Source organism: Zonotrichia albicollis, chromosome 5 (genome assembly GCF_047830755.1).
Source record: "Zonotrichia albicollis isolate bZonAlb1 chromosome 5, bZonAlb1.hap1, whole genome shotgun sequence".
Lineage (NCBI taxonomy): Eukaryota > Metazoa > Chordata > Aves > Passeriformes > Passerellidae > Zonotrichia > Zonotrichia albicollis.
Window position 1 is genome coordinate 1528477 of NC_133823.1, and position 25548 is coordinate 1554024.

At 45.5% G+C, this 25548-nt stretch overlaps 1 protein-coding gene across 3 annotated transcripts in view; it reads right to left on the reverse strand.

Moving 5' to 3' along the window:
* Positions 1–9805: 9805 nt before the first annotated feature.
* Positions 9806–25548, reverse strand: part of FGFRL1 (fibroblast growth factor receptor like 1) — a 170190-nt gene continuing 154447 nt past the window's right edge. For all 3 annotated transcript variants that reach the window (XM_005490836.4, XM_074540502.1, XM_014269738.3), the window contains exons 4-7: positions 25287–25367; positions 20283–20567; positions 17529–17882; positions 9806–14295 (exon numbers count right to left, since the gene is read on the reverse strand). In XM_005490836.4, the coding sequence (XP_005490893.1) occupies positions 13883–14295; positions 17529–17882; positions 20283–20567; positions 25287–25367 (1133 nt within the window). In that variant the 3' untranslated portion in view covers positions 9806–13882. The remainder of the gene's footprint in view (positions 14296–17528; positions 17883–20282; positions 20568–25286; positions 25368–25548) is intronic.

A 25548-nucleotide genomic window follows, 5' to 3' on the forward strand; every position in this document is an offset into this window, starting at 1 on the left:
GACTGTCAGGATGGCTGTGGATTGCTCTGTTAGATTTGTCTGCACAATTGCCCATCAAGAGGTGCCCACGCTGCCCTTGGCAGAGCCAGAGTGGCTGCAGCAGCTCCCAGCAGCTCCTGCACAGGATTTCAGTGGCAAAATGCACTGTTCTGCAGCATGAGGTGTGCTAACGGCTGAATGAAATTACTCTAGAAATCGGTGGTTAAAAAGACTAAAATATTTTAAGAAATCCCCAGTGGCTGCCCCATGTGTTTGTAAATAGGAAATTTGGTTATTTGGTGGGCTCTGGGTTTCTGATGAACTTGGAGTGACACAACAAAGTGAGGCCCTTCCACTCAGAGCCACAATGTTTTTGGTCCCAAGCACTGCACTGTGCAATAAATGCAATATTTCAATGCCAGCAGAGCAGTGATATCATGCAAAGACATGACAGATCACACTTTTCTCATGTTAGGAGAGAGGGCTGGAACATGTGAGTCTGTGTACAGGAGTCTGTTTGTAATAATGAAACTGCCATTATGGGGCCCTTGTGTGCTTGCAGTCTCATTTCATCGAGTTAAGAGTGCTCACTTTTCTTAATGCTTGCTTAATGTGTTTACTTAAATATATTTAATATCCCATTGAGTCCATTTCCATTTACTGATGGAGCTTTTTTAGAGCATCATAGTGGCAAAGCTGGATAAGATACCTGTGAAAAACATCAGAATTTTTTACATATTGAAAGCACTAAGTGTAAGAAGGCAATGTTCAGTTTTTTAATGAAAATAATTAAATAAGAAAAACCTTTGGGACACACTGAAATAAAGCAACCAGACAGGAAGGTAAGAAAATTGTTCTGCGTACCCAAAGGGAAACAGTGAAGAGGGCCAGTTTCGTTTTTTATGATGTTGCTCATTGTGGAAATAAATGATGTCCAGTTTGGGAAAAAAAAATTAATAATAGTACAAGATATTGCCCTCTGTGCTCCCAGTTTGCCATCTGACCTCATCAGTATTGTATTCCTGGATGCAAAACAGCTCAGTTTCAAGGAAAATACTGGAGATCTCTCAAGAAACCCTATGACCTGGGAGCTAGGAACTCTCTTTATCTGAAGGAAAGGAAGGTGTCAGAGCCCAGGACATTCCTCTGGCTGCCCTGGAGGACTCCAGACCCTGGCCGGGGGCTCAGAGACCTTGGAACAGAGTCAAAAACACCTGTGCCTTCGATTTTAGCCCATGGAAACAACTACCAACTTTGGGTGAAGATTTACAAGCCACAAGAGTTTCAGTACAATGATAGTGAATTTGTCACAGAGTGAAAAAGTAGAATTTTGGGGATTTAGAATGGGGGTTCAAGAGGCAAGATGGAGGAATCTGGGTGTCCTGTCCTCCTCCTCCTCCTCCTCTTCCTCCTCTTCCTCCTCTTCCTCCTCCTCCTTCTTCTTCTTCTTCTTCTTCTTCTTCTTCTTCTTCTTCTTCTTCTTCTTCTTCTTCTTCTTCTTCTTCTTCTTCTTCTTCTTCTCCTTCCTCTTCTTCTTCTTCTCCTTCCTCTTCTTCTTCTTCTTCTTCTTCTTCTTCTTCTTCTTCTTCTTCTTCTTCTTCTTCTTCTTCTTCTTCTTCTTCTTCTTCTTCTCCTTCCTCTTCTTCTTCTTCTCCTTCCTCTTCTTCTTCTTCCTCGTCTTCTTCTGGTCCCTTCATCTTCTGCTGTGATGGTGACACTTTTGGGTTGGTTTAGGATAGAGACAGACTGTCTAACATAGGTGATAGATATTGTAAAATAATTGTAAATAAAGTACATGTAGTTCTTAGTATAAAAAGGTAACACCGCCCCAAGAGTGGTCACTGTGCCAAAGCCTGACCTGCCAGACAGACCTCAGCAGGTCAGAGAAAGAATGTAATAGATAAGAGAAAATAAACAACCTTGAAAACCAGAGCCAAGGAATCTCAACTTCTTCAGTCATGAAGCTAAGAGAAAAAAGACTTCTTAATACCTGGGGAGCCATTTCAATTGCAAGAGGAAGGTATAGGGCCTCTTGGCCTCAGAGATCACCTAAAATCTCCTATTTCCCCCTAGATGAAGCCAGTAGCATGCAAGCAGCAGACACTGCAAGGGCAGAGCTGTCCTGGCCACGCTCTGGGACCTTCTCTGGGGAGCTTTGGATGGCACTGGAGCTCCAGCTGGGACATCACCACCTGGCTTCACCACAGCAGGTCCTACTGCAGGGAATAATGTCCAGGGACTCCTGGCAATTTCCTGCAGCCATTCTCATTTCTAGGTCAGCATAAAGCAAAATCCACACTCAGTGACCTGCAGGAAGAGAGACAGAGGAAGAGGCCGAAAGCCCTGAGGCAGAAATACCAAGAAATTTGGAACCCACCTTTGAATTGCAGAAGTGTTGAGGGGATTTTGCACTCACCCCTCCTGTGTTTCCGTACTGGGAGTGTGGTTATTTCTGCTGGAGGTATCTCTGTGTTGGAAAGACAGGCTGTGGTGGCAAGGGACACAATGCTCTCCTCAGAGGGGTCCCAGCTGCCTTCCCCTGCTCAGTGTCACTCACGCTGCCCGGCCTGGGGAGCCAGCGCTCATGCATGCAAAATCACTCTTTTTAATTTTCTGTTTCTGTAACATGACCTGTTACTGCACTACATCTCCATGAGGCAGAGCTGTCTGGAGAACATCTGTTGCAGCCCCAGCTGTTCGGGTACTTCCTCTGTCTCTGTTTCACAAACCTGCCTCAGATTTGTGCAAATCACTGACAGCAACACATCCCCCAGTTCCTCCTACAAATCCTGTTTTCTCTGCTCTCACAGGGAGAGGGGGAAAAGGAGAAAAAGAAACTTTGCATGGTTAAATGTGGGCTAGATGCTTTATTCTCACCAAATCGCACCAGTGGGGTCATTGTGGACTGACTCATACCAGACAGACAGTAAAAACCATCCCAGTGTTTATTCCCTTTGGAGCCTATATAATTAAAGCTGCCCACCTGCTGCTGAATTTTGCCGTCATTTTTTGATGCTGTGGGCAATGTGATACTCAGTTATTATCATAAACTATGTTAAGCTCTACCCACCATGGGGTTTATGACAACAATCCTTGAGAAAACCATAATCCTCTGTGCTCAAGTATATCTCCTTGTTATAATGCTTATGATTCTTGGCTTGAGATGATGGCAGATGATGGCCATGAAAGACTTCCAAATATGGGTCCTGGCAACTTGCTGTCTGCCCAGCATGCCTGCCTTAGGGATGCTGGATGGAGCCGTTTCCAGCCCATCCTCTCCAGCCTTCCTTCTTGGTGCAGGATGCATCACTGAGATTTGACACCCCAGGGGAATAGTGCCCCTCATCTGCCACCACACAACCCTGCTCAGGGTCCAGGGGGATCCTCAGTGGCTGCAAGGAGGTGGAAATGCTGGGCTGTCACCTCAACAGCTCTCAGGCAGCTTTGGAAGTCCCTGCCTCCTTCCCCTGCCTGCCCACAGCATTTATTTCCATTTATTTCCATCCCCACACAAGGGAAAACCTCAGGATGCCCGGCTGAGGGTGCTCAGAAAGTCACGATTTGGGGCAATTCTCAGACTTTGGATGGAAAATTTGCAAGGGCTGCAATGTGTGAGCCCTTCTCTCACACCTGGAGTGAGAGTTACCAGCACCTGATTATCACATAAAAAGGTGTCAGACCCTCTGGGTGTGTTTTAAAGGGAAACGCTGATGGAGCTTTCAAAGGAAGGTTGGACAGAAGAGCTCTCCAGGCTGGGGCCCCAGGCAGACTCACGGAATTCAGGAGCTTCCAGTTTTGATATTTTGCCTTGGAAAAATGGGAATTATTGACTTGTCTTCCTTACACACTGCACAGGCATTGCCAGAGGCAAAGACCAGAACATGTCTCTAACTCTACACATTTAATCTGCTAAATTAAAAAAAAAACAACCCTGGCTTCTGAATTCCAAATACTGTGAAATATCCTAGGGACATTGACTGAAAGTATTAAAAATACTACCAGGGGACAGCTCAAATATTTGACAGTTTTGGAAACAACAAAATGGCTTTCCTTATTGACCAACACTGGCGACACATATATTAACCAGAATAAAATAACTGTAACTTCCTCACTACATACAACAGTCATAGATTTTCTCTCTATAAACTCTCTTCATGATTTCTGTAAAGTGAAAAAAGCATCAGGAACATATCTTTATATTAAATTATTTTTAATGGCCCACACACTAAAGATTTTGGAAGTTCATATTTTTCATGACCATTCTTTTGAATTCTGAGTAGCCAAATATTGAAAATTTAACATATAGTTAGAAAAAAAAAATCCACAGCTGGTATGCTTGTCCCTGTACTGATATCTTCAACCACAATCTCAACAATGAAAAACTATCAAGATTAATAATCCAAACATGTTTCCTGCACAGCCTGGTCATCCATAATTGTTGGAAGCAGCCATTTCTCTTTACTGCCAAAATATTGTCTATCATTTGTTGCCTGATACTCCTGGAGGGACCTAACAGTGTTTAATAAATAATTTGAACCTGCTTGGTAAAATTTCAGTTTAGTGCTAGTTGAAATGTGAACTATTTATAATTATTTTGCCCCCCAGCTTTCTTAAGGACAACACATGGTACTTAGAGAGAAGCTTCTGAATGCTTGACGTGTATGAGTTGGTGCCACACACAACTGAATTTCTCTAGTAGCTATAGGACAAAGGTTTGGTGTTGACACATCTTGCACAGTTCCTCAGGATGGTACAAATTTCCCCTCACATTTCTCTTGTACATACTTGTCCAGAAAATAAAGGGAAAATATTATATACCAGAGTGCTGATGACAGCAGCTGTCAGAAGGCTGCCAGCTTCCTGAAGGAAATGAGCTTGCCTCCCAAAAATCCAGCATAAGAATCTCAGTGACTTCCATGAAGCCAAGTTTAACCCAAACCACTCTGATTGCCTCATCCAGCACCTGGGGAAACAGCTTCACCTTTTAGACAATGTTTTGGAAGAAAAAGGGACAAGTGAAGACCCTGAACAGTAACAGACTGGCTGTGCCTTCCACTGGCTGAGAAACTGAGCTTGGAACTCAGACACAGCATCCCCAGTGGGGCTTCCAGGATCCTCATCTTGCCACCACCTCTAGTTTGGGGAAATAATTGACCTTCATCTTGCTTTGCCACTCTGATGCTCTGAGAGACAGTAAAACACAGAATCATAGAATTGCTGAGGTTATTTCTAAGTTCTATTTTGACATTGATTTGCCCAGGTGATTTTCCACCTTTTGGTTTCTGGGTCCATTCCAGCCAAGAGGGAAAATCAGCTCAAATACTGCAGGGACTGGCACTTTAAATGCTGACTGCAGTCATGTTTGCACAGAGGCCCCAGCAGCACTGTCAAGGAACCAAAAAACAAGTGCAAACAGAGCTGTGCTGACTTTATGGCCCCTTACAAATCTTTTCTGGCATATGGGAGTATTAGGCCTTAAGAACCAAAATGAGAGAAAAGCGTTTTATCACTTCTCTGTGATAGTGGGCTGAACCTGTCCTTACATGCAGCCTCTGCCACAAATGCACTTTGGAAGGGAGTTCCAGATAAACATCAAACCCTCCTCGTGTGATGTCAAGTGGGAGAGCTCTCGGCTCCCACTGAACCACGGCAGAGGCCAGCTCGGGTGCCCAGGCCTGGCCAGCAAACAGCAGCTGGAGCCGAGCGGTGGAAGCGGGGTCTGGGACAGCAGAGACCCCACCCTGCCCCTCTCACCACCTGCCTTTGTTCCCTGTTCCTACAGACAGGGAGAGCTCAGGGCACCACCAGCCTCCCAGGCTGCACAACACAGTCACCTCTATTTGCTGACATCTCTACCAGGTTTGGACAAAAGTAACATAAATGGACACTTCACCAATTTGCTGCACACTTATATTTTTTCCAGCATTGTATTTCATTTGCAAAGCCAGGTTCATCCTTTTGTTTCATGGGACCTGGGTAACAAACTCAACTTGTTGGCTTTGGTGGAAGAAGAAACAACATTGAGGGTCTTCTTCTGCACACAGTAACCAAACCACCTTTGGGAAGTGCCAGTTTCTCTTCCCTGCTTGAGGAAGCGTATGATTACTCTGTTGTTAATTTCGCCAAGTTGCTTAAGATAAAGGATTAATCTAAATTTTAAAACATCCTTCCTTGTCTTTGCAAACCAGGGAAGACATGAACACACTTTAAATGCAAGATGTTCTGCAGTGACGGGCCCAAGAGAATTTGCCTGTTACACAGTGGGCACTGGGTGCTCCAGTTTACCCTGGGTCTGAGGAGGTCCCCACAGGTTCTCCAGCTGCCTCCTGGGATCCAACACGTGTGGAGTGGCCAAAGCCTTGGCTTGACCCTGGAAACCTCTGGTGACATGACACCACTCCCCATCTTTTTTTAATTGCTCCTCCCTATCATTCATGACTCCTCTTTTCACATTCACCTCCTGTCTCAGACAGCATTAGTGAATGTATTAGTGTATTCAATTTTCAACATTTATAAAATTAATAAAATTAATAATAAAATTAATATTGGGTTGAACCTATCCTTACATGCAGGATAACATTAATATTAAAGTAACACATCAAAATTTGCCTTGAACCCTTACCCAGGCCCTCATTAGTATTTCAATCCGAGCTCCTATTGGTTCCAGGATCTGGACCTCCATCCTTATCTCTCAGATTAAATCATTAGCTTTAAAACCCTTCACAGTTTTCAACCCAATAATAAAGCACAGAAAAAAAGTGGCTGCAAGCTTCATGAATATTTATTTTTTCAGCAAAGAAGGAGCAAGTTTACCCAACAGCTTTTCTAACTGATTGTCTGCGGCAGAAGGAAGCTGTGGCCACGTTAAGGCAAGCAGTAGTAGTTTATTGTTTTAGTAGACACTTCTTTTTCCTTCCTTTTGAATAAATACACGGCGGGCTCTGGGAGGACGTGTGCCAAGAGCATTGCTGGGCGCAGCAGCAGCGAACAAAGCGCGGTCCCAACCATAACAGAGCGAGCAAGCATTGTTACAAATGTTCTCTTTAGCATGGAAATGAGCCAGGGGTAATAAAAACACCATAAAAACGTCAGAATGACCGATCGCCGCGAAGCGCTCGCCTTCTTGTAACCAAAACTTGCAGTGAACTTAGGAAAAATCCTGCCTTAAGAGAGATGCCATTTTTACTTAATGTTATTGCTCAACTTCTTCTCACTTGGCTGCACAGTTAAAGGATTGCAGAAGAGAACAATTCAGAGGGGCATCAGTAAAGTCCTGATTTATATTAAATGGCATTCAGGCATTGATGGTGGACTCGGGATGGGAGCAAACTGTTAACCAGGGCATTAACATGAACACTGCTACTGCTTCTTTATGAGAATATGGGGCATATTTAGGTGCTAATTGTTTGGACAGTATCAATAACACATAATGCTTAATAAGATACAAATAAAGAGCTGTGTAACTCGTGTAATTCCATCAGAAAATGCTCAGGAACAGCAGCTTGACTTTAATTACTCAGATCAAAGGAAAAAGGCATTTTGAAGTCTGGTCTAAAATGTTATTTATTACTCCTTTCACTAAAGCATAGATCAGCTTGGATAGAAATAGCACTTTGGACTGGATTTGGTTAGTGAAAATGGGAAAAAAAATATTCATTGCTTTGCTGATGTCCATGCATATTGGGGAGTATGTTAAATCCTAATTACATCAGACTGACAGACAGGAAAAGAAAAAAGAAGGAAAGAAAAAATGCATAAGCTAAAGTGAGGACAAATAAAGGTCATAGCTCCATATATTGCTCACAAAGACCTGAAGCTGGTAAACATACACAAAATGTTAAATGGGCCTTCTCTTTTCTCCAGACTCCATTCCATATACAGACAATATATATGTGCCACCTAACAGTCAATACAACACCACTATTTTAAATGTGGTTTTATCAGCCATTATTTCCAATTTCCAGCTACAGTAATCCACATTTTTGGTGCTGGGATTTGTTCAAGGCTTTTTTACGTTTGTAGCAAACTTTTAAAAGCTGAGAATCTTGGGCAAAGAAATGCTCTGCTGATAGGAAAAGGTGAAGACAAAGTCTATGCCTACAGCTCCCTTCTTAGCAGCATTTTCTGACAGGTCCAGAATGCAGAACTGACTGGTGGACATCCCAGCGCATTTGGATGACAGACCCTAACCCATCCCAGAACATTTGGATCACAGATTCACAGCATGGAGAGGGTTGGAAGGGACCTTTAAAGATCATCTAGTCCCACCTTCTGCAATAGGGACATCTTCAACTAGATCAGATTGCTCAGAGCCTTATCCAACCTGGCCTTAAATGTTTCCAGGGATGGGGCACCCACCACTTCTCTGGTGTTTCACCATTCTCATTGTAAAAGATTTTTTTCCTTATGTCTAGTTTGAGATTTAAAGACTTAAAGGGCAGTAAGTAATTGGAAGATATTAATTGGTTGGTGGTCTTGAATTTTTCTCACCAGTTTGGTTCTGTGTCTTGGTGCTCTACAGGGTCTTCAGGGTTGGAAGAGAACCTCAAGATTATCCAGTCCCACTGTCAAACCTGCACCACCATAATCACCTCTAAACCATCTCCCTAAGAGTGTGCATTTCCCATTTATGTGCGTCTGGCTTCACACTGGGGAATTGGAAATTAATTCCATTAATTTCTGCCCCATCTTTCTCTTCCAGTCTTCCAGGGAAAAGATGTAAACACCTGGGAATGGCTCCATGTGTCTCACTGATTTCCCTCTGGACATTGCAAGGATTTTTTTCCCACTGGCATCTCCAAGAGCTGGAACAAGCTCTATATGGGTAGTGATTCCATGATTGTAAGGATCTTTTCCAATGACTCCATGTTAATCACCAGCTTTGAGCAGTCTGGAGTCCTGGGCATGCTCAAAGTTCCTCATGTAGGCAGAGGTGCTGCCCAGGTAGGAAAGCCATGGTAAATTCCCCATTAATATCTGACCACCTCCCAGGGTTTGCTCAGCTCTGCATCTCCCCCAGGTCTTTATTCCAATATTTCAAACCTCTCAAGAGTTCCAGGCAGCCACAGAAATGGAGTCAACAGAGAAATATTTCCTCTTTTCTACCCCAAGTGTGCAATTCCTGCACAGGGGTGTTGGGGTCAGAGGCCCAGGTCAGGCCCCTTTTGGGTGAGGGCCAGCTTTTCTGAACTTCAGATGTCACAGATTGGACATTTACTGCCTCTGGAGTGAGCAGTGAGACACTCACAGGTTTGCCTCAAAAGAGGTGGAGGTCCTGAGCTTGACCTTGGTCCACTCCAGGTACTCCAAAATTCCATCCTGCTAATTAAAATTTGGCTCTTAGTGCAGTTGTAACATTTGGCTCTAGAGGTGAACAGATTAAAAACTGCCCTTTTCCACTAAAACCCAGAAATCTTTCCCAAATAATTTAAAAAATAATGCCTCTGCTTGATTCACAGAACCCACACAAAATATCAGACAGGCACACAGGTAACTTTACAATTCTTTTTGTCCTGCCAGCACAAACTCCTGATTGTGTAACACACACACACCCACACAGAGCCACACTTCCCTTCAAAACACAGAACTCTAAAACACATTAGCACAACTCCAGGCTTTTATTCCTTTTTTTCTGCAACTTTTATTACAAAGCCACAGACACACTGTGCCATTCTGTCTCCTTTGATGTGTTCAGTTATTGTATTTGTCACCAAATGAAAACCACAGAACACTTTTTATCTCCAATGTCTGATAAGTTTTCAGTTTGAAAGGGGCTGACCACAGAAAGATTGTCCATACAAAGTTAAAAAATGCACAAACTGGTAGGTAAAGCCATGTTTGATCTGTAATGCAAATAAAATTAACAAAGATAGTGAGTTTTAAGCCTAAAATTCCTTTGATCTTTGAAGCTCCATGGTTTTAAAAGTACAATTGCCTTCTGTATCACAACTTGGCATGTACATCTATATGCCTATATGCATACAAATATATAAAATGAAAAATCTTCTGTGTTCAACATAGGGTCAGTGACAGAAACAAGACAATGGTTTTCTTTGAACACCCTCTATTGAGGAATGAAAATGCATCCAAATCTTTTCCCACTGAATAAAAAACATATTCATACACAAGTGTGACCTGGTTGAATTTATTTAAACTATGGAAGACTTTGCAACATATGCAAGGCACAATCAAGCCCTAAAATTCAATGGCATGCAGTAGGGCTTGGACAGAGTGACTCAGAAAAGGTCTTAGAGGTACCTTGTGAAGGAAAAATAATTCCTCAAAAATGTGAAATCCACCCAGGCACAGCAAGCCAGTGCAAGTCCCAGACAACAACCAAAGCCCCTCCTAAACAGGGCATGTGAGGGTATTTCCCTGGGGGGAAATCTCACACCATTCCTGGTGGTCAGGATGGAGCAGACAGCCAAGGCAGGATGAAATCCCCAGGCTTTCTGCAAATCCAGACCTTTGTGGCATCTCTCATGGTGCACCCAAATCCAGAGCTGCATTCCCAGCGCCACAGCCGAGAGCTGCAGCTGCCCTGGGCTGATGCATTGCCCACACAGGGTGGTTTAATGCAACATTTGCCTCTGGAGAGCTCTGTCAGCAGCACTAGAGATTTATCTTTGCAGGGCAGGAGGAAGCCACTCCTTCCACTGGAGCCATCTGACAAAATGTGATTTTTGCCTGCGTGATGCAGCACTGCAGGGCTGCTCACAAAGGGCAGGTGGAGAGTGCTACACAGCCTGCAATTCTGTGCTGCATGGGAAATGCAGGAGTGCTTCTCTTCACCCACCAACCCCTCTCTGAGGCTCAGAGCTGCCACTGGAGCTGGTGCCATTAGAAAACCTCTCAGGGTTTGTTAGGGCTGAACCCACAAAGCCAGGGCCCAGCTCTGAGGCTGCTGTTGGTGCTGCCCACAGGGCATGGCCAGAAGTGTCTCCCTGCCACAACACTGGCCCAGAGAGCAGAGAAGAACCATGGGACTGCAGGGGAACCCTGCCCTGTGCCAAGCCCCAGTGCTGCTGGAATGTGCAGGAGTTTGGGACACACCACAAGCAAGCAGCTTCCCACAGGCACAAGATATGAGATGCAGACTTTATTATCTCTCATGGAAACATACGCTTAGTGTCTCCTTGAAATAAAGGCAATGCCCTTAGTGTGTAGAGGCTTTTTAATTTATTTTTTAAAATGAAATGGGTCAGTATACTTTGGCCATTAAGAACTCCTGCCCAAACCATGCCTTATATCCATGCCTTATATCAGTGCTCACACTTAAGCTCCTCTCAGCCCTCCCTGAAGATGAGAGGATGCATATAAAGATATCCTTAATCTGAAATTTAGCAATTTCATAAATCTGTTTGAACCCTCCTGCTGAAAAATACTAGTTATCAATAGGTTGCTTTATTACAAACTCTACAAGAGAGGGACAGCCTTCCTCTAGGGGTTATTGCATGGATAACCTCCTCCTAAGGCAAGAAAGGGACTTTTTGGAGCAGAATGCATTGGTGAAGAAAGCAGGAGCTGATTCAGTGTTTCACTGAATCGGGGCCCCATCTCAGCACCACGGCTGAGCAAACAGGGAACTGTTTGGTTTGCTGGTGATTCAAACAAACCACCAGAAAAAAATCACTGCGGGTCAACACAGAGCAAACACCTCCACAAATGTTCAGAGAAAAGCAAAGCCTAAAGCACAGCTTTGTTTCAGATTAAATAAAGTGTTTCACTTTTAAATGGAGCAGCTGGTTTGGTGGGGATCTCTTTCATGGAACAGGCTTGAGAAGGAAGTGATTCCAAACTTGAAAATTAGCATGTTTCAAATTTTCTTCTTTTTTTTTTTTAAACCATCAAACTCTAAATGAAAAGAAGAGAAATAGTTTCATCATTGAAACTGTTTCTCCAAAGGAAATGGCCCCTGAAGAGCTGGGTGCCTCTGTGTGGGGTGCAGCACAAGGAAGGTTCAAGCCCCACTGAAGGGAGCAGCTCCTGTGTTCTCTCTCATTGTGCCCAGCTCACCCTCCACTGGCTCCTAAAGCAGCTGCAGCTACAAATCAGGTGTTTCACCCACATTTCATGAGTTCCCCTTCCAAGCACCCTGAGGCCAAAGTTGCTTTTTACAGCCTCACAAATTATTATGCTTTGATTTACAAAATTTTCTTTAAGAAAACTCAAACCAACAAACCACTGCAGGTCTGGGCTTAAAAAAACGAATGAATCATCCTCCCCACACCCCCAGAAACGCAGAGTGAAAGAGATTTCCCTGTGAGAGAAGAACTGTGCTGCTGAAGATGGCTGGGGTCCATGAGGAGTGGTCTGGGCACTGCAGAGCCCACAGCCAGAACACAGCCAGTGGGAAAGGTCATTTTCTGATGGACAGGATGGCACCAGCAGCACCTGAGGGGACAGGAGATGGCACCTGGCTGGTGTGAAAGGCACAGAGACTGGTGGCCTCCAGGTCAGGAGAAGCACAGTTGGTCACAAGCTACATCAAGTGTGTTCTGAGCATGGCATCTACAGAACCTGAAAAAAAAAATCTTTATTTTCTTTGATCAAAAATACATATAGAAATGCCTGTTTTGAGGAAAATATCATACATTTTTTTTCTTGTTTAACAAAATAAATTAAATATACATGACTTCTGTTTAAACTCTATATAGAATTACAAAGGTTTTATATTTTGCAATTGGATTCATTCCCAGTCCATATAGGTATTTAATATGGTCCTTATTTATTTTCTCTTCTTTCTGTTTTTCCTGTTGTTTGAACTGCAATGCTTTATCACTTACGAAGTGATATCTGAGGGGAGGGGACAACCACACACAACCTAGGTGGATATTTCTCAAATGCAATTTTTTCCTACAAGATTATTTCACTCTCTTTGCTTCTTACTATTTTTTCTAATGCTCTCACGTATTTTGCATTGACGCAGAAAATCCAGTAGCTTGTCACTCTAAGCCATCAGAGAAGGACAGTGTGTTTTGCTTTCTTCACCATCAGCAGTTCAATTATTATTATTAATTATTATTATTTCTTAAATATAAATATAAAGGTGTTCTGTACAATGTTCCTTTTTCCTTCTTTCCTTTTTCCTGGCAGTGGCACTGAGTCCTAGGACCAGAGGAGTGGAGCTGATCTGGAAAATCCCATGGCAAACAAGACGCCTTCACCTTGCAGAAACTGAACCAACCAGCTTGCTTAGCTGATTGTGCTGACCACGACTGAGCAGCACGTGGCATTTCACCTTGTGAACAGAAATTGGTTTATTCAGACCCTCTTGTGTTATTTCCTTTTCCTGCACGAGATGAATGGGTTATGTCTCCTGGTGCTTTGGCACTGAGCCTCAGGTGTGTCAGAGTTTGAGTCACTGAGAGCAGGAGAGGTCTGGGGGCTCCTCATCAAAACAATGCCCAGGAAGGAATCCAGGCCCAGCCAGGGAATACCACACACACCTCTGGCTCTACCTGCTCCCTTCAGTAACACAAGGAAGGTGTGGTGGTTCACATCCCTGTGTCCCATCTCACTTGTTGCCACTCTGATTAAAATATCCAGGAAGGCTCTGCTGCTGGAGACAGCTGCTTCTCTGCTGTGAATTGGAGTTCCTTCATTATTCCTCGGCTACATCCTGATTGCAATAATTAAAAAAAAAAAATCTCTTTTCTCTCTGTGTCTTTCTCTATTATATATATATTTATATAGATAGATATAGATATATACACATATATATATACACACATACACACACGCATATACAATTATATATATATGTATATATATATATTTAAAATTACATATATAACCTTTTCTGTCTGCTTTGCCTGTTGCTGGCAGTGCTGAGCTGGCTTGGAGCAGTCTCTGCTGAGGTACCACGAGGGAGAAAAGCCCAAAGGAGCCGCGGGGCCGGCCCTCAGCACTGGTACTGGATGTGCTGGTGCTGGTGCACCTTGCCCTCCACGTGCGAGTGCGTGTGGGTGTGGATGTCCGTGTAAATCTTTGGGTACATTTTGGGGGCCATGGCCGGGGCCAGGCCGGGCGCCTGGGACAGCAGGTGCTGCTGCTGGGCCACGTACTCGTCGTAGTTGATGGAGGAGATGCAGTCCTTGTCGGGGAGCGGGGCCAGGCCGGCGCGCTCGCGGGGCGCAGGGCGGTGCGCGGGGGCCGCCGTGCCCGGCGGGGAGCACGGCTTCTTCTTGGACTGGCACAGCCACAGCAGGATGGTGCCCAGGATGAACACGGCCCCGGCCGGGATGCCGATGATGACGGGCCAGGGCAGGCTGCTGGCTGAGGAGGGCGGCACGGGTGCGCTGGGAGGCTTGGGATCTGGGCACGGAGAGACAGAAAGGGTTAATGGAATGCGGGCACATGGCACACTGGGGCTGGCTGCTGGACAGACTGTCAGCAACTCTGCCAGACCAGGGAACGAGGCAGAAATCAGCCAGCGCGTGATGTTTGGTAACTGCTTTGCTTTCAGTGCTCCTGGATAGACAAGCAACTCATTTTCTCTGGTTTGGGGCTCAGGAGGGGAGTCTTTGGGGGATTTCATAACTCTCTTATCCAGGCTTTAATGGATGCACACTAGAGCCAGCCTGAGAGAGTTTCCTAACGCTCTCACTGTGACAGGATGGGCTTTGCTGCGCAGACTGAAGGACACAACCCAGGACATGCCAGTAAAACCCCACTGTCACCAGCCCAGGTTGCACAGAGCCACAGCACGCTGCCCACCCACCTCTGCCAGCTGTAGCTCTGCCTGCAAGGGCTTCAGGCACTCTCTGGAAATCCTGTCTGGCAACCCTGGAGCACCCAGCAGTGCTCCACCACAGCAGGGAGAATGTATGGGGGGTTTTGAGGTATTGGCTTGACCTTTTTGTGTGGTTGGGAGGAAGGGAGGAAGGCTGAAGGATGGGAAAATGTAGGGGGGCTGGTGGCCCCTCCTTGGTTCCCAAGCCATGGAGAACTGAAAATTCACTCAGCATTGAAGTGTGCCCCAGCTTCCTATCTCAAATGGGCTCTACCTCCACCAGTGTCTTAGGAGCTGCTGCTGGCTTTCCAAGGGCAGTAAATTCAGCTGCTGGAGGAGATAAGATGCTTTGGACATCATCTTTCACATCTACCTCCTCCTTTATCTCTCTGCAGCTGGCAGTCAGTGGCTATCCCTGGACAGCCACTGCAGTTTCTCAGCCTGATCTCCTCATTTATAGACCCAAAAGGAGTCCTGGAGATAGGATTTTAGCTGTGAAAATCCTTGTCTAGATAGCTACCAGCTGGAATATCCAATGCCTTGAAACACACCCAGGCACAGAATTCAGCCTGCAGGGAGACACCCAGAAAACTTCAAAAACCACAGGCTATCTTAATCATTCAATATGTTATATTCAAACATCTACCACTCAACTTTCAAGCTAGACTTCTTTAAGACACTAATGTCTTTTTGCCTCCTTGACAAATAATCCTATGGGTAGCTTGAAATGTTAAATATATACCATGTGGTCCCTTTGAAGTTAGGAGGACCTATACTTTGACCTTAATAGATGAAATTTTGATTCACCAACTCTGGAAATTACAGGATAATTTAGGCTGGAAGGCGGGTCTGGCCCAGCCCCCTGTTAAAAACATGACAAGATCAGAGATCTGACCTATCAGCTGACCACAGAAAACAGAAGTCTTCATGCTGGTTGGCAGAAATCCTATGCTGGGCTGAAAGGAAAGTGTTTTGATATTCATCCACGTTCCTCAGAGCTGTCAATGTCAAATCTGGTATATTTACAAGCAAAATGGTCTTTTTTAAGTCATGGCTTTACAACCACATCTTTGCATCTTAGGCAAGCTGGGTTCTCCTTCTCCATCACTGCCAATATCAACAGCCCTGCAGGCTCTGGTTCTGGCACGAGGCCTCACTACAGTCCCATTTAAACCCATGGAAAGTCTCCCCCTGATTTCAGTGGGAGCTGGATCACACTCTCATTGGTCAGAAACTCCCAGGGGCTTTGAGTTATATCCCACCCATGCTGCCTTTTCCTGGGTATTTACAGGCCTTTCAGTTATAGTCCTAACTCCAAAATGTTTATCAGGTAGAACTGCACAGTCAGCAGACAGAGGAGCAGATGACCAGGCAGGGATGATGAGTCTCGAACACAAACGATGCAGCCTCAGCTGGATGTGGCCCCCAGCTCTGAGGCCTGGGCAGGGAAGGCAGCAGCTCTGAGTTTGGTACAGGGGCCCCAGGGGACCACTGGGTAAAGATTTAGCCAATCAACCATTCTGTTTTCCACAGTCATTCATTTCATTTCTTGTGACCCAGACAGTTTTTATTCTTCCGTCATTTTATGGGCCTGTATCATTGTTTCCTTTTACCAGTAAAAGCAATATAAATAAGGGCAAGAGAAAGGAGGAATTTTAGGGAATGAGGGTGCAAACTGTGCTGTTATTCAGCTCCCCTCTCTCATCCTGCAGTGATTTAGTGTCTGCAACTGCAGTAACTTTCCCCAACTTGCTCATCTTTCATACAGGACTAGATAATTCAATTTATGTCACCTGGATGACTGAGAGGGGCCTCAAAAATGTCTGTAAGTATCTGCAAGGAGGTGTCAGAGCATGGGCCAGGCTCTGCTCCATGATGCTGAGCAATAGGACACAAAGAAAGGGCAGAAACTGATGCCCAGGAAGTTCCACCTGAACATGAGGAAGAACTCCTTTACTGTGCAGTGACCGAGCACTGAACAGATTGCCCAGAGAGCGTGTGGAGATATCCTCACTGGAGATATTCCGGAACCATCCTGACAAAGTCCTGTGCCACAGGCTCTGGACTGACCCTGCCTGAGCAGGGAGTTGGACCAGATGACCAGCAGTGGTCCCTCCCAATCTGACCCATTCTGTGATTCTGTGGTCATTTCCCACAAAGGAAGAAAAGGAAATATCAACTACAGGATTTCAGCAGGGACTGACTTAAATCAGGGCTGATTTAATCCTCCATTCTTTCTTATCAGAACTGGGCTAGCCTAAATCAGCACAGCATCAGAGAGGGCCAGGGAGCCAATGGGCAACAGCAGCTGAATGAATAAATACCATGATGTCACAGACATATTTTATGAAAAATCCTTTCCTTAGGATTTTTTCTCCTGAGAAGCTGCGAGGCCTCAGGAACAAAATGGAAACAATAATTATGTGCTGCTCTGGAATGCAACAGGTGCATCTGTGATTGGTCTCATGTGGTTGTTTTTAATTAATGGCCAATCACAGTCCAGCTGTCTCAGACTCTCTGGTCAATCACAAGATTTTATTATCATTCCATTCCTTTCTATTCTTTGCTAGCCTTCTGATGAAATCCTTTTTTTCTATTCTTTTAGTATAGTTTTACTATATCATTTTCTTTTAATATAATATATATCATAAAATAATAAGTCAGCCATCCGGGACATGGAGAGAAGAGATTCTCTTCCCCTGTCCTGGGACCCCTGTGACCACCACCACCACATCTGGTGACCCCGAGTGAGGAACATTGCCACACCATGACACAGAAGACTGATAACAGAGGTGGGAAAACCATCACAACTCACCAGGCAGGACAGTGAGAAAAGCACTCCGGAAGCTGTAGCCCATGGTGTTTGCCCCGAGGCAGATGTACATCCCTGCATCCTCCTCCTTGGCTCGAGTGATCATCAGTTTGTTCAGGTAGGAGCCGTCGGGGCGGGACCAGACCTCGCCCGTGGGCAGCACGACGAATTTCTGCCCGCCGACGTCGATGGTGGAGTTGTACTTGCTCTCGGTGCCGTACTCCACCCGCTTCAGCCACTGGATGACGGGCTTGACGTCGCTGCGCACCTTGCACTGGAAGGACGTGGTGCCGCCGTAGTCCACCGTGGTGTTCACGGGGTGGGTCCCCGTCAGGATGGGCTTGGACCTCGTCCTCTCTGCACACAAACACAGGGAGCTCCGTGGGAAAAGGGGTTTGCCAGCCTCAGTCACTTGCATTGTGGAAACGTAAGGGAAAGGTGTAGGAGGGATGCAAAATCACAGTCTAGTCCAACTCCCTGCCCCAAGGCAGGCTGAGATTTCTGCAAACTTCTCCTGCCAGCCTCTTGCCAAAGCCTCCAATGGTAGATGCTCCCCAAACAACTCCTCCATTGTCTGAGGCTTTAACAAGTCTGTTGTCATGCTCAACCTGAATCTTCCTGTTTATAACAAGGAAGTTGATTTTCTACCTGCACCAGACCTGGAGAAAAGGATGATTTCCCTCTGAGCCCTCATGTTTTGGAAGAGCTTCACAAGACCATCCTTTCCAGCAGGATCGTAAGGCTAAAGTTGTGTCAACACCACATAAAGTGAAAGGAAAAATGTACACCTCCTTCTGAGGAATGTTTGGATCTTTTTTAGTGTTAGGAGCAGATAAATCAGTCACAGTTTCCAGACAAGGAGGTAATGCAAACCTCTGTCCTAGGCACAGGAGAAATTATGGTATCACAGTGGGTGGTAACTGCTGGCAATCATCAACTCCTTTTGATGGCAAACACTGTTGGATTGAGCATGTAACAAAACAGCTCCCACCAGCACTGGCCTTGGAGTGAAAGGAGGGAACAATGGACCCTCTTTCAAAAACTCGGGATACTTTCAATATTGAGGGCTCTAAAGATGTGCTTAGGAAACAAAAATACCACAGTAGTCTCTGTAGGCTTTGCCTTTGGCCTGTGAGCAACAATCACAGCCGGGGAGACTGAGACCCAGATAAGCAGGACTTAGGAGTGGAGGCTCAGGGGAGGGGAAAAAAAGGAGGAAATTGAATAAAACCTGTAATGCTCCACAGAATGATGTTAAAAATAGAAAGATGTCTGAAAACTGCTTAATGCCCTTATCTCCTTGACTCTGGTTCCAGCTTTGGTTACTGTTTTCACTCCTAGCCAGCAAAAGCTAATGAAAACAAAGGTTACATACATCTTTAGGTTGATAAAAACCAAGATAAACAGGGACACAGAAAGGGGTTTGTTCCTGGTGCTGTCTGGTTTTGATGAAGTGAAAATGCCACAGCTGCCATTAGGATGGGGCTTGATTCATTTCCCTGCCTCTGCTCCTGGTTTTAGTGTAAACACATGTTTTTACTGTCTCCACACAGCTGCATCTTTATCAATCCCAGATGTCCAGCAGGTTTGTGCCTTCAGAGCCCAACAGAGTTTCCCACATGTGCTTTTAATTCCTGAGATTCTAGGGAAAGGACTTATCAGAGAACAGATCTTTACCTTAAGAACAATCTTTCACACTGGGATAAACTTTCTCATGCTAAATTGTACGCACAGACAAACAACATGATTTCCAAGTGGCTGGAAGCAGCCCTCCATGCCCCTGCTGCTCATTAATGAAGGCTATTCAATCTTCCCTCCACTCAGCTCATCTTCTCTTTCTTGACTTGGCGACTCTGTAATCATTTCCATGACAACTTATGATGATGTCATAGGCAAAGCACAATGATTTAAGAATAAGAGCTCTTCTCTGGTAAACTTAGGAAGGATTTGAGTACAATTATCCTCAGCAATAATAGGGGAAACAGAAGATTAGAGAGCGAGACTCAGAATAGCTAGATAGTAAGAAGAGCAATTTACCTCACCACAATGCAGGGTAATCCCCCACAGCTCATCTTCCAAGGATTCAATCTTTAAAGCTATGTAGGCATCTAAAGATACAGACAGGATCCTAGCGGATGTTTTTAAGGTTTGGGGTTTTTTTTTAGTAATTAATTTCTACCTGCCTGGACCTTCAGATGGCCAAACCTTTTTTAGAATCTGGCCCTAAAGCCTTGTCTGGATAGTCACTCTAACCACAGGATTTCTTGTTTTTCAAGTTTCCCTTGGGAAACTTCTCAATTAAATTTAAAATTGACTGGTTTCCCCCATTCTGACATACTAATCGTGGCTATCCTACATATTTCCCTCCCTCAGCCATGGTACTTGAAAGGACTTTCTCTGTTAGTTCTCTGTCTGTCCTTGAATTGATTCTCTTGTGGAAGACTGACCTGGGCATGACTTTCACCATGCAGGTGCCTGTGGAGATGACTGTTTCCCAAGTACCTGTCCTCATTTCATCTCCTCAATTGTCTCCTTGCTACTCTGTCTTGCCCAGGTTTCAGGCTCATTCTAGAGTTCCAGCAGTGTTTTCTCTAATGTTTTTAGCGCTTCCCCATTTCCATGTTCAGACATCAGTATCTGCAAGAAGGTGTCAGAGCACGGACCAGGCTCTGCTCCCTTGCCACCCCACACTGTCTTGGCTGAGCCAGCCCCTTTCTCAAAGCCCCTCTCTGCTCTCCCTCCCAGGGCCGCACTTACGGATCACTTCGACTTTGTACGTCGCGTTGATTTCCCCGACTTTGTTAAACACCCTGCAGGTGTACTTCCCGCTGTCCTCCGGCTTCAGGTTCTTCAGGTTCAACGTCCACTTCTTCTTCTTGTTCTCCCCAATCTCCTGGGCAGTGAGGGGCTTGTTGTCCTTCAGCCAGGTGATGTCGGGCCTGGGGTTGCCGCTGGCCACGCACTTGAGGCGGATGGAGCTGCCGACGGGGCGGGCGATCACCCTGCGCCTCATCTTGGCGGGCTGGGTGAACCTGGGCCGGGCTGCAAAGGCATCACAATGGACTGAGGTGAGCACAGGACATGAGCAGACAAGGAAACTTGTTATGCCTTACGGCCAGATTTGCTGGAGAGGCAGCCCCATACTAGCCAGTGTGGGCTCTCCCTCGTATCAGCTCAAACTGTTTTCCTTAGCAGGGATTCACCACCCAGCCAATGCATTTGAATGTCTATGGGATTGCTCTGGCCAATGCATTAACTGTCTGCATAGCACAGTCTCAGAATTTCTGTGTCTGTAAGGCAATTGCACCAGACCATCTCACAAAATAATACCAAAATCACGCTATTGCAGCTGAAGGCAAAATGTGGCCCCATAATCACACTGTAATTGTTACCATATTCCACAAACTCCTTGGCCAAGACCAAAGGAAAAAACTCAGATTCCTGTCACGCTGACCATTTTCTCAATTTTTTTGCTTGTCACATGAAGCTTCATTTCCTGAAGATGTTTTGCCTCTTAGTTCTCAGTGGTTTTAAAGGGACTTAAGAAGAGTCAGCATCTTTTACATGCATAGGAAAGTCTTAGAAGTGTGACAGACTTTTGTACATTGGTCTGAACTTAAATGTATGCAATTCATTCAGCTCCAATTTACAAACATTCATGTTGAATGGTCCAGAGAAGTGAACAAAGACCCAATAAAACTTTATGAGCTTGTTAATAGAGGATACCCCATGCCAGCCCATCCCAAAACTGGAGAATCTGAAGCAATAGCAGCTGGTGGATAGAAGCGTGGGTCATCTTGTCTTAGCAAAGAAATCAACAGTATTTCTAAGAGTGCAAAGACAAGAAACTTAGAGAAATGCAAGGCCCTCATCTTGCACAATCTGAAATTTAATGAAGAATTTAAAAGAAATAACAAATTTCTTACAGTTAGTTTAACTATGCCAGTCATGGGGCACGTCTAACGAAACCCATCATAGAACTGTTGAAGTCGGTAAAGACCTCTTAAGGTTATTGAGTTCAACCATTAATCTAACACTGCCAGCTCCACCACTAAACCATGTCCCTAAGCAGCACATCTACATGCTTTTTAAGCACTTGTAGGGATTCCCTGGCCAGCTACAGGATGGCCTAGTGGAACTTCCTACTTGACAGCCAGCCCTGCTGCCCAGGGCTGAGGGCCAGAAGCTCTGGGATGTGCATTACAGTGGAGCTTTCCTGAATGGAGGAGGCTGGTCTGCAGCCTCCTGTCTCCAGGCTCTGGGGAATGGCAGCCATTGCCCTCTGACTCTGTGAGCACACCCCTTAGCCCTCACCCCCCTGCAGCCCTGGCCAACATCCCTCCCTCTGGAAGAGGACACCCTTTGGCATACCCCTTTTCCACAGGGGGAACCATCTGTCTCCACAGCCTTCCCTTGCCCCCCTTGGCTGTCATTTTGGGTCCCAGCCATTTCATGTTATTTCAAACTCCTGCTCAGAAATGCTTTGCTCTCCAAGCAGAGGCTTTCATGTGTAATCCAATGAACCGGAGTAACTCCGGCACTGGAAGTCTTTGCCGTGACAGCTGAGCAGCAAGTGTGACATACTAACCCCCTCCACAGGTCCTGGGGCCTGAATTGCTGGGCTCTTTGGGGTCTTTGCTGCAGGAGGCCCCTCACAGCAGACACAATCCCCCTCCCTGACAATGAGCCCTGTCAGAGCTGCACACTGTGGCCAATGACATCCCAAATTTTAGTCTGAGCCAGGGGAGACGTGCTGATAAGGGCTGTCACTGTGGAAATTGAGAAAATGTCTGCAAGGCTCACGGAGAGGTCAGGAATCAGCCATGCAATGGGTCTGAACAGCTACTCTGTAATATGGCAGTAATTTACTCTGAGACCAGGTCTAAGCAGAGGGGAGATCCTCAAGGATGGATTCCTGAGCTGGGACTAACACACCAAAGAGCAAACTGGAGCCAGGACACTCACACTCCCCCAGCAGATTGAAAAGTCAAGTTAGTGGCTCTGAACTCTCAGCAGGACTTGCTGGCACCCCTGCTCAGTAAGGGCATTTTAAGACAGAAAGCCGTTCCACCCAAAAAAAGCAGGTCTTTAACATTTCTGGTTTTCTTCCCACTGTGACTCCCATGAGCCTGTCTGGAGCTCTGCATTCACTCCCTGCACATGGTTGCACAAATACATACTAAACTACAGGTAAAGCTACACTTTTTTGGACCTTTCAGCCTTTCTTTCTTTCTGTTTAAAAAGGTTAAGTGATTATGTGGTCTCAAAAGCTACTCCAGGCTGCGTGCAATATGCTGAAACCAGATCCCATTTACACAGTCCTGAATGTTTCCTTGACAAAGCCTGAATTGGACAAGTTTAGAAAAGCCAGCTAACAAAAAAAGGAGAAAGAGAGAGAGACATACACATTAGAGAGAAAAAGAGACCCAGCAAGCACAAAGGAGAAAGAGGAGAAGCAGCACTGTGAGAGACAGGAAGAAAAGGTCTCTTTTGATTTGATGCTAAATGTCTGTCCCCAAATCTGTTCCATTTACAGAAGTTTTGCTTGTTGGAGTGCCAGCAAAGGCAATTACAAAGTGCCTCTGTGTTATTCACATGCTTGTTCTCCTCCACATCACTTGGCATTTGCTTCATAAACATGAACCACACATTTGTACATTATAAATTATGTCCCACTCAAGAGCAAGGGAAAACACAAGTGGATGGGGACAAAGAGACAGTGTTGTGTACGGGTTCCTGGCTGAAATGCTGTTTACCACGAAGATTTATTCAGAGCTAATGAAAATTAAATGCAGCACAAAGACCTGTGAAGGAATTCAGTGGTGTCCTCTCCCTGTGGGACACCTTGAGAGGCATGGATCAGTCCCTGAGGCTGACATTGCTCACACAAAGTGACGTGATTATCTGAAAATGTTTTCTGCTGTGGTGCACCACCATTACCCCCATGTAGTGACAGTCACTATCACTTCAGCTTTCCTGATAATTACAAAAAAAGTGTCCCAATAGGACGATGGATTGAAATACATGTCAAGCCTTCTGGTTAAGAGCCCAGTCAGTTGTGGGAAGACATGGATGGAGGTCTCTGTGTTTCCCCACATCAGTCCCCTGCTCTTCCCAGAGATACCACTCTATGATGGCACATGGAAAGTAAAGTGGAGCTTTTATGTAAGTAAGTAAGTAGGTAAGCTTTTATGTAAGCTTTTAAGTAAGTGGAGCTTTTATTTTTTAAAATGGGATCCATTCACACCAGCATTTCCACCATGCTTCTCCTCTCACACTTCTCCAAGGCCCAGGACTGTGAGAACACCAACACCTTCACCCACCATCCTGAGCCTCCTGCACACCAGCTCACACCAGCAATTCACTGCTGAGCAATGCTGGATGGAAAGGGTTTAGGTGGGTGCATGGCTGGCCCCAGGCATTTCTCTGCTTGGGGAGAGGAAAGGAGACAGGAGAGATGAAAAGAAGAAAAAGCAGAGGTTCAGGAACACTCTGCAGCACAACAGACTGGGCCAGATTAAGACACAATCTGACATGAGATTGTCAATGCCTAATAATTTTAGTAGGGCTCACATCTTTTCTTCATAATATTATTGTTGTATTGTATTGATCCATCATCCAGCAGCTGTACCAGGAGCACAATGGCAATGAAAAGTGGATAGATGGCAGCTGATGAACCCCTCCTGAAGTACTCCTGACCTGTAGTTTATCTAAGACACCCTTCCTCCAGCCCTGAAATGTTGTCATCCCTCTCCAGAATGAGTGGAGGTTACCTTGCTCTCCCCAAGCAAGCTCAGCCTGAGATAAATATGTAATTCAAGTGTAGCCTGGACCATACCACAGCACACCACATCCCTGCTTGCCAGCTGCTGAAGAAAACTGGCCTCAGCTTCAGTGGTGGGGACACACACAGCAAAATCCTGTCATGTTCCACCCCTACCACTGCTGTGAGGCTCTCCCTGGTCACAAATGTGGTACAAAGCCACCTCTGTATTATAAAATGAAAGAGAGGGATGCACTGCATGAGCAAAATGAAATGCTGTGCTTCGTCCACTGAGCTCATAAACTCACATCACACTCCTGTCAGGAATGGCCAAAAGCTGTTTGGCATCAGCCTGACAACTTATTGTCCTTCAAGGAGTGCTTGGACCAAAGTGGGCCTGCAAGGTTTGCAGTGATTCAGAGCCTGCTCTGAGTGAGTTTTAGCAGTTCCCCAAAGCTCCAACAGCTCCAAAGTCTTACGGCTGAACAGTCCATGGCTTGGAGAAGCTCAGGCAGGTGTCTGAAAGAGAGGGTGATATTAACAAATACTCATCTTGGCTTAGTGCTAATTCTCCTGAAGTGAAGTCAGACCTCCCCTTTGCCCTCAGTGGGAGCAATGTTATGCTGGCACTGGAGACTTTTGGAAATACTGCTGTAAAAGTCAATATGCTTTTTATAAGGAGTCTATGAAAGCTGTAAAAGCTGCACATGCAAAAGAAAAGTCTCTGCCCAGAAAAACAAATACAGGGGAGAACCACGCTGGGGTAAATGGCAGGGGGCCCTAGGGCCAACCACAGGCTGCATTTTGCAGGACCCTTGGATGGGATCCATTCACACCAACACATTCAGCTGACACTCTGTTTATTATTTGACCATATGCAAGGAGAACTCCCTCCAGTTGCTCTGCCTTTGCTCTCCTTCAGCAGCTGAGAAATGTGCCACAGGAACAGCACTGAACCAAGGGCCCAGGAAAACCACAAAACACACACTGCTCCTTACCCCACTGCTTCCCAGAATGGTCTTCATATTCTCCATTGGAGCCTTCGGGCACCTGGCTGTCCTTTCCTGAGCTGGCATCATCTGTGCAGGAAAGGAAAGGGAAGATGTTAAGAAGGTCTCTTGCAGGATGACAACAGGATTTGCTGGAGACACCATGCAGCTGAAGTAAACTCAACATACAGTAGGCATCCACATCCTGGCACCTACAGCCTGCCCAGTTTAATGAACAATTTATTTTTCTGCTTTGTGGGCTTTCCAGCAG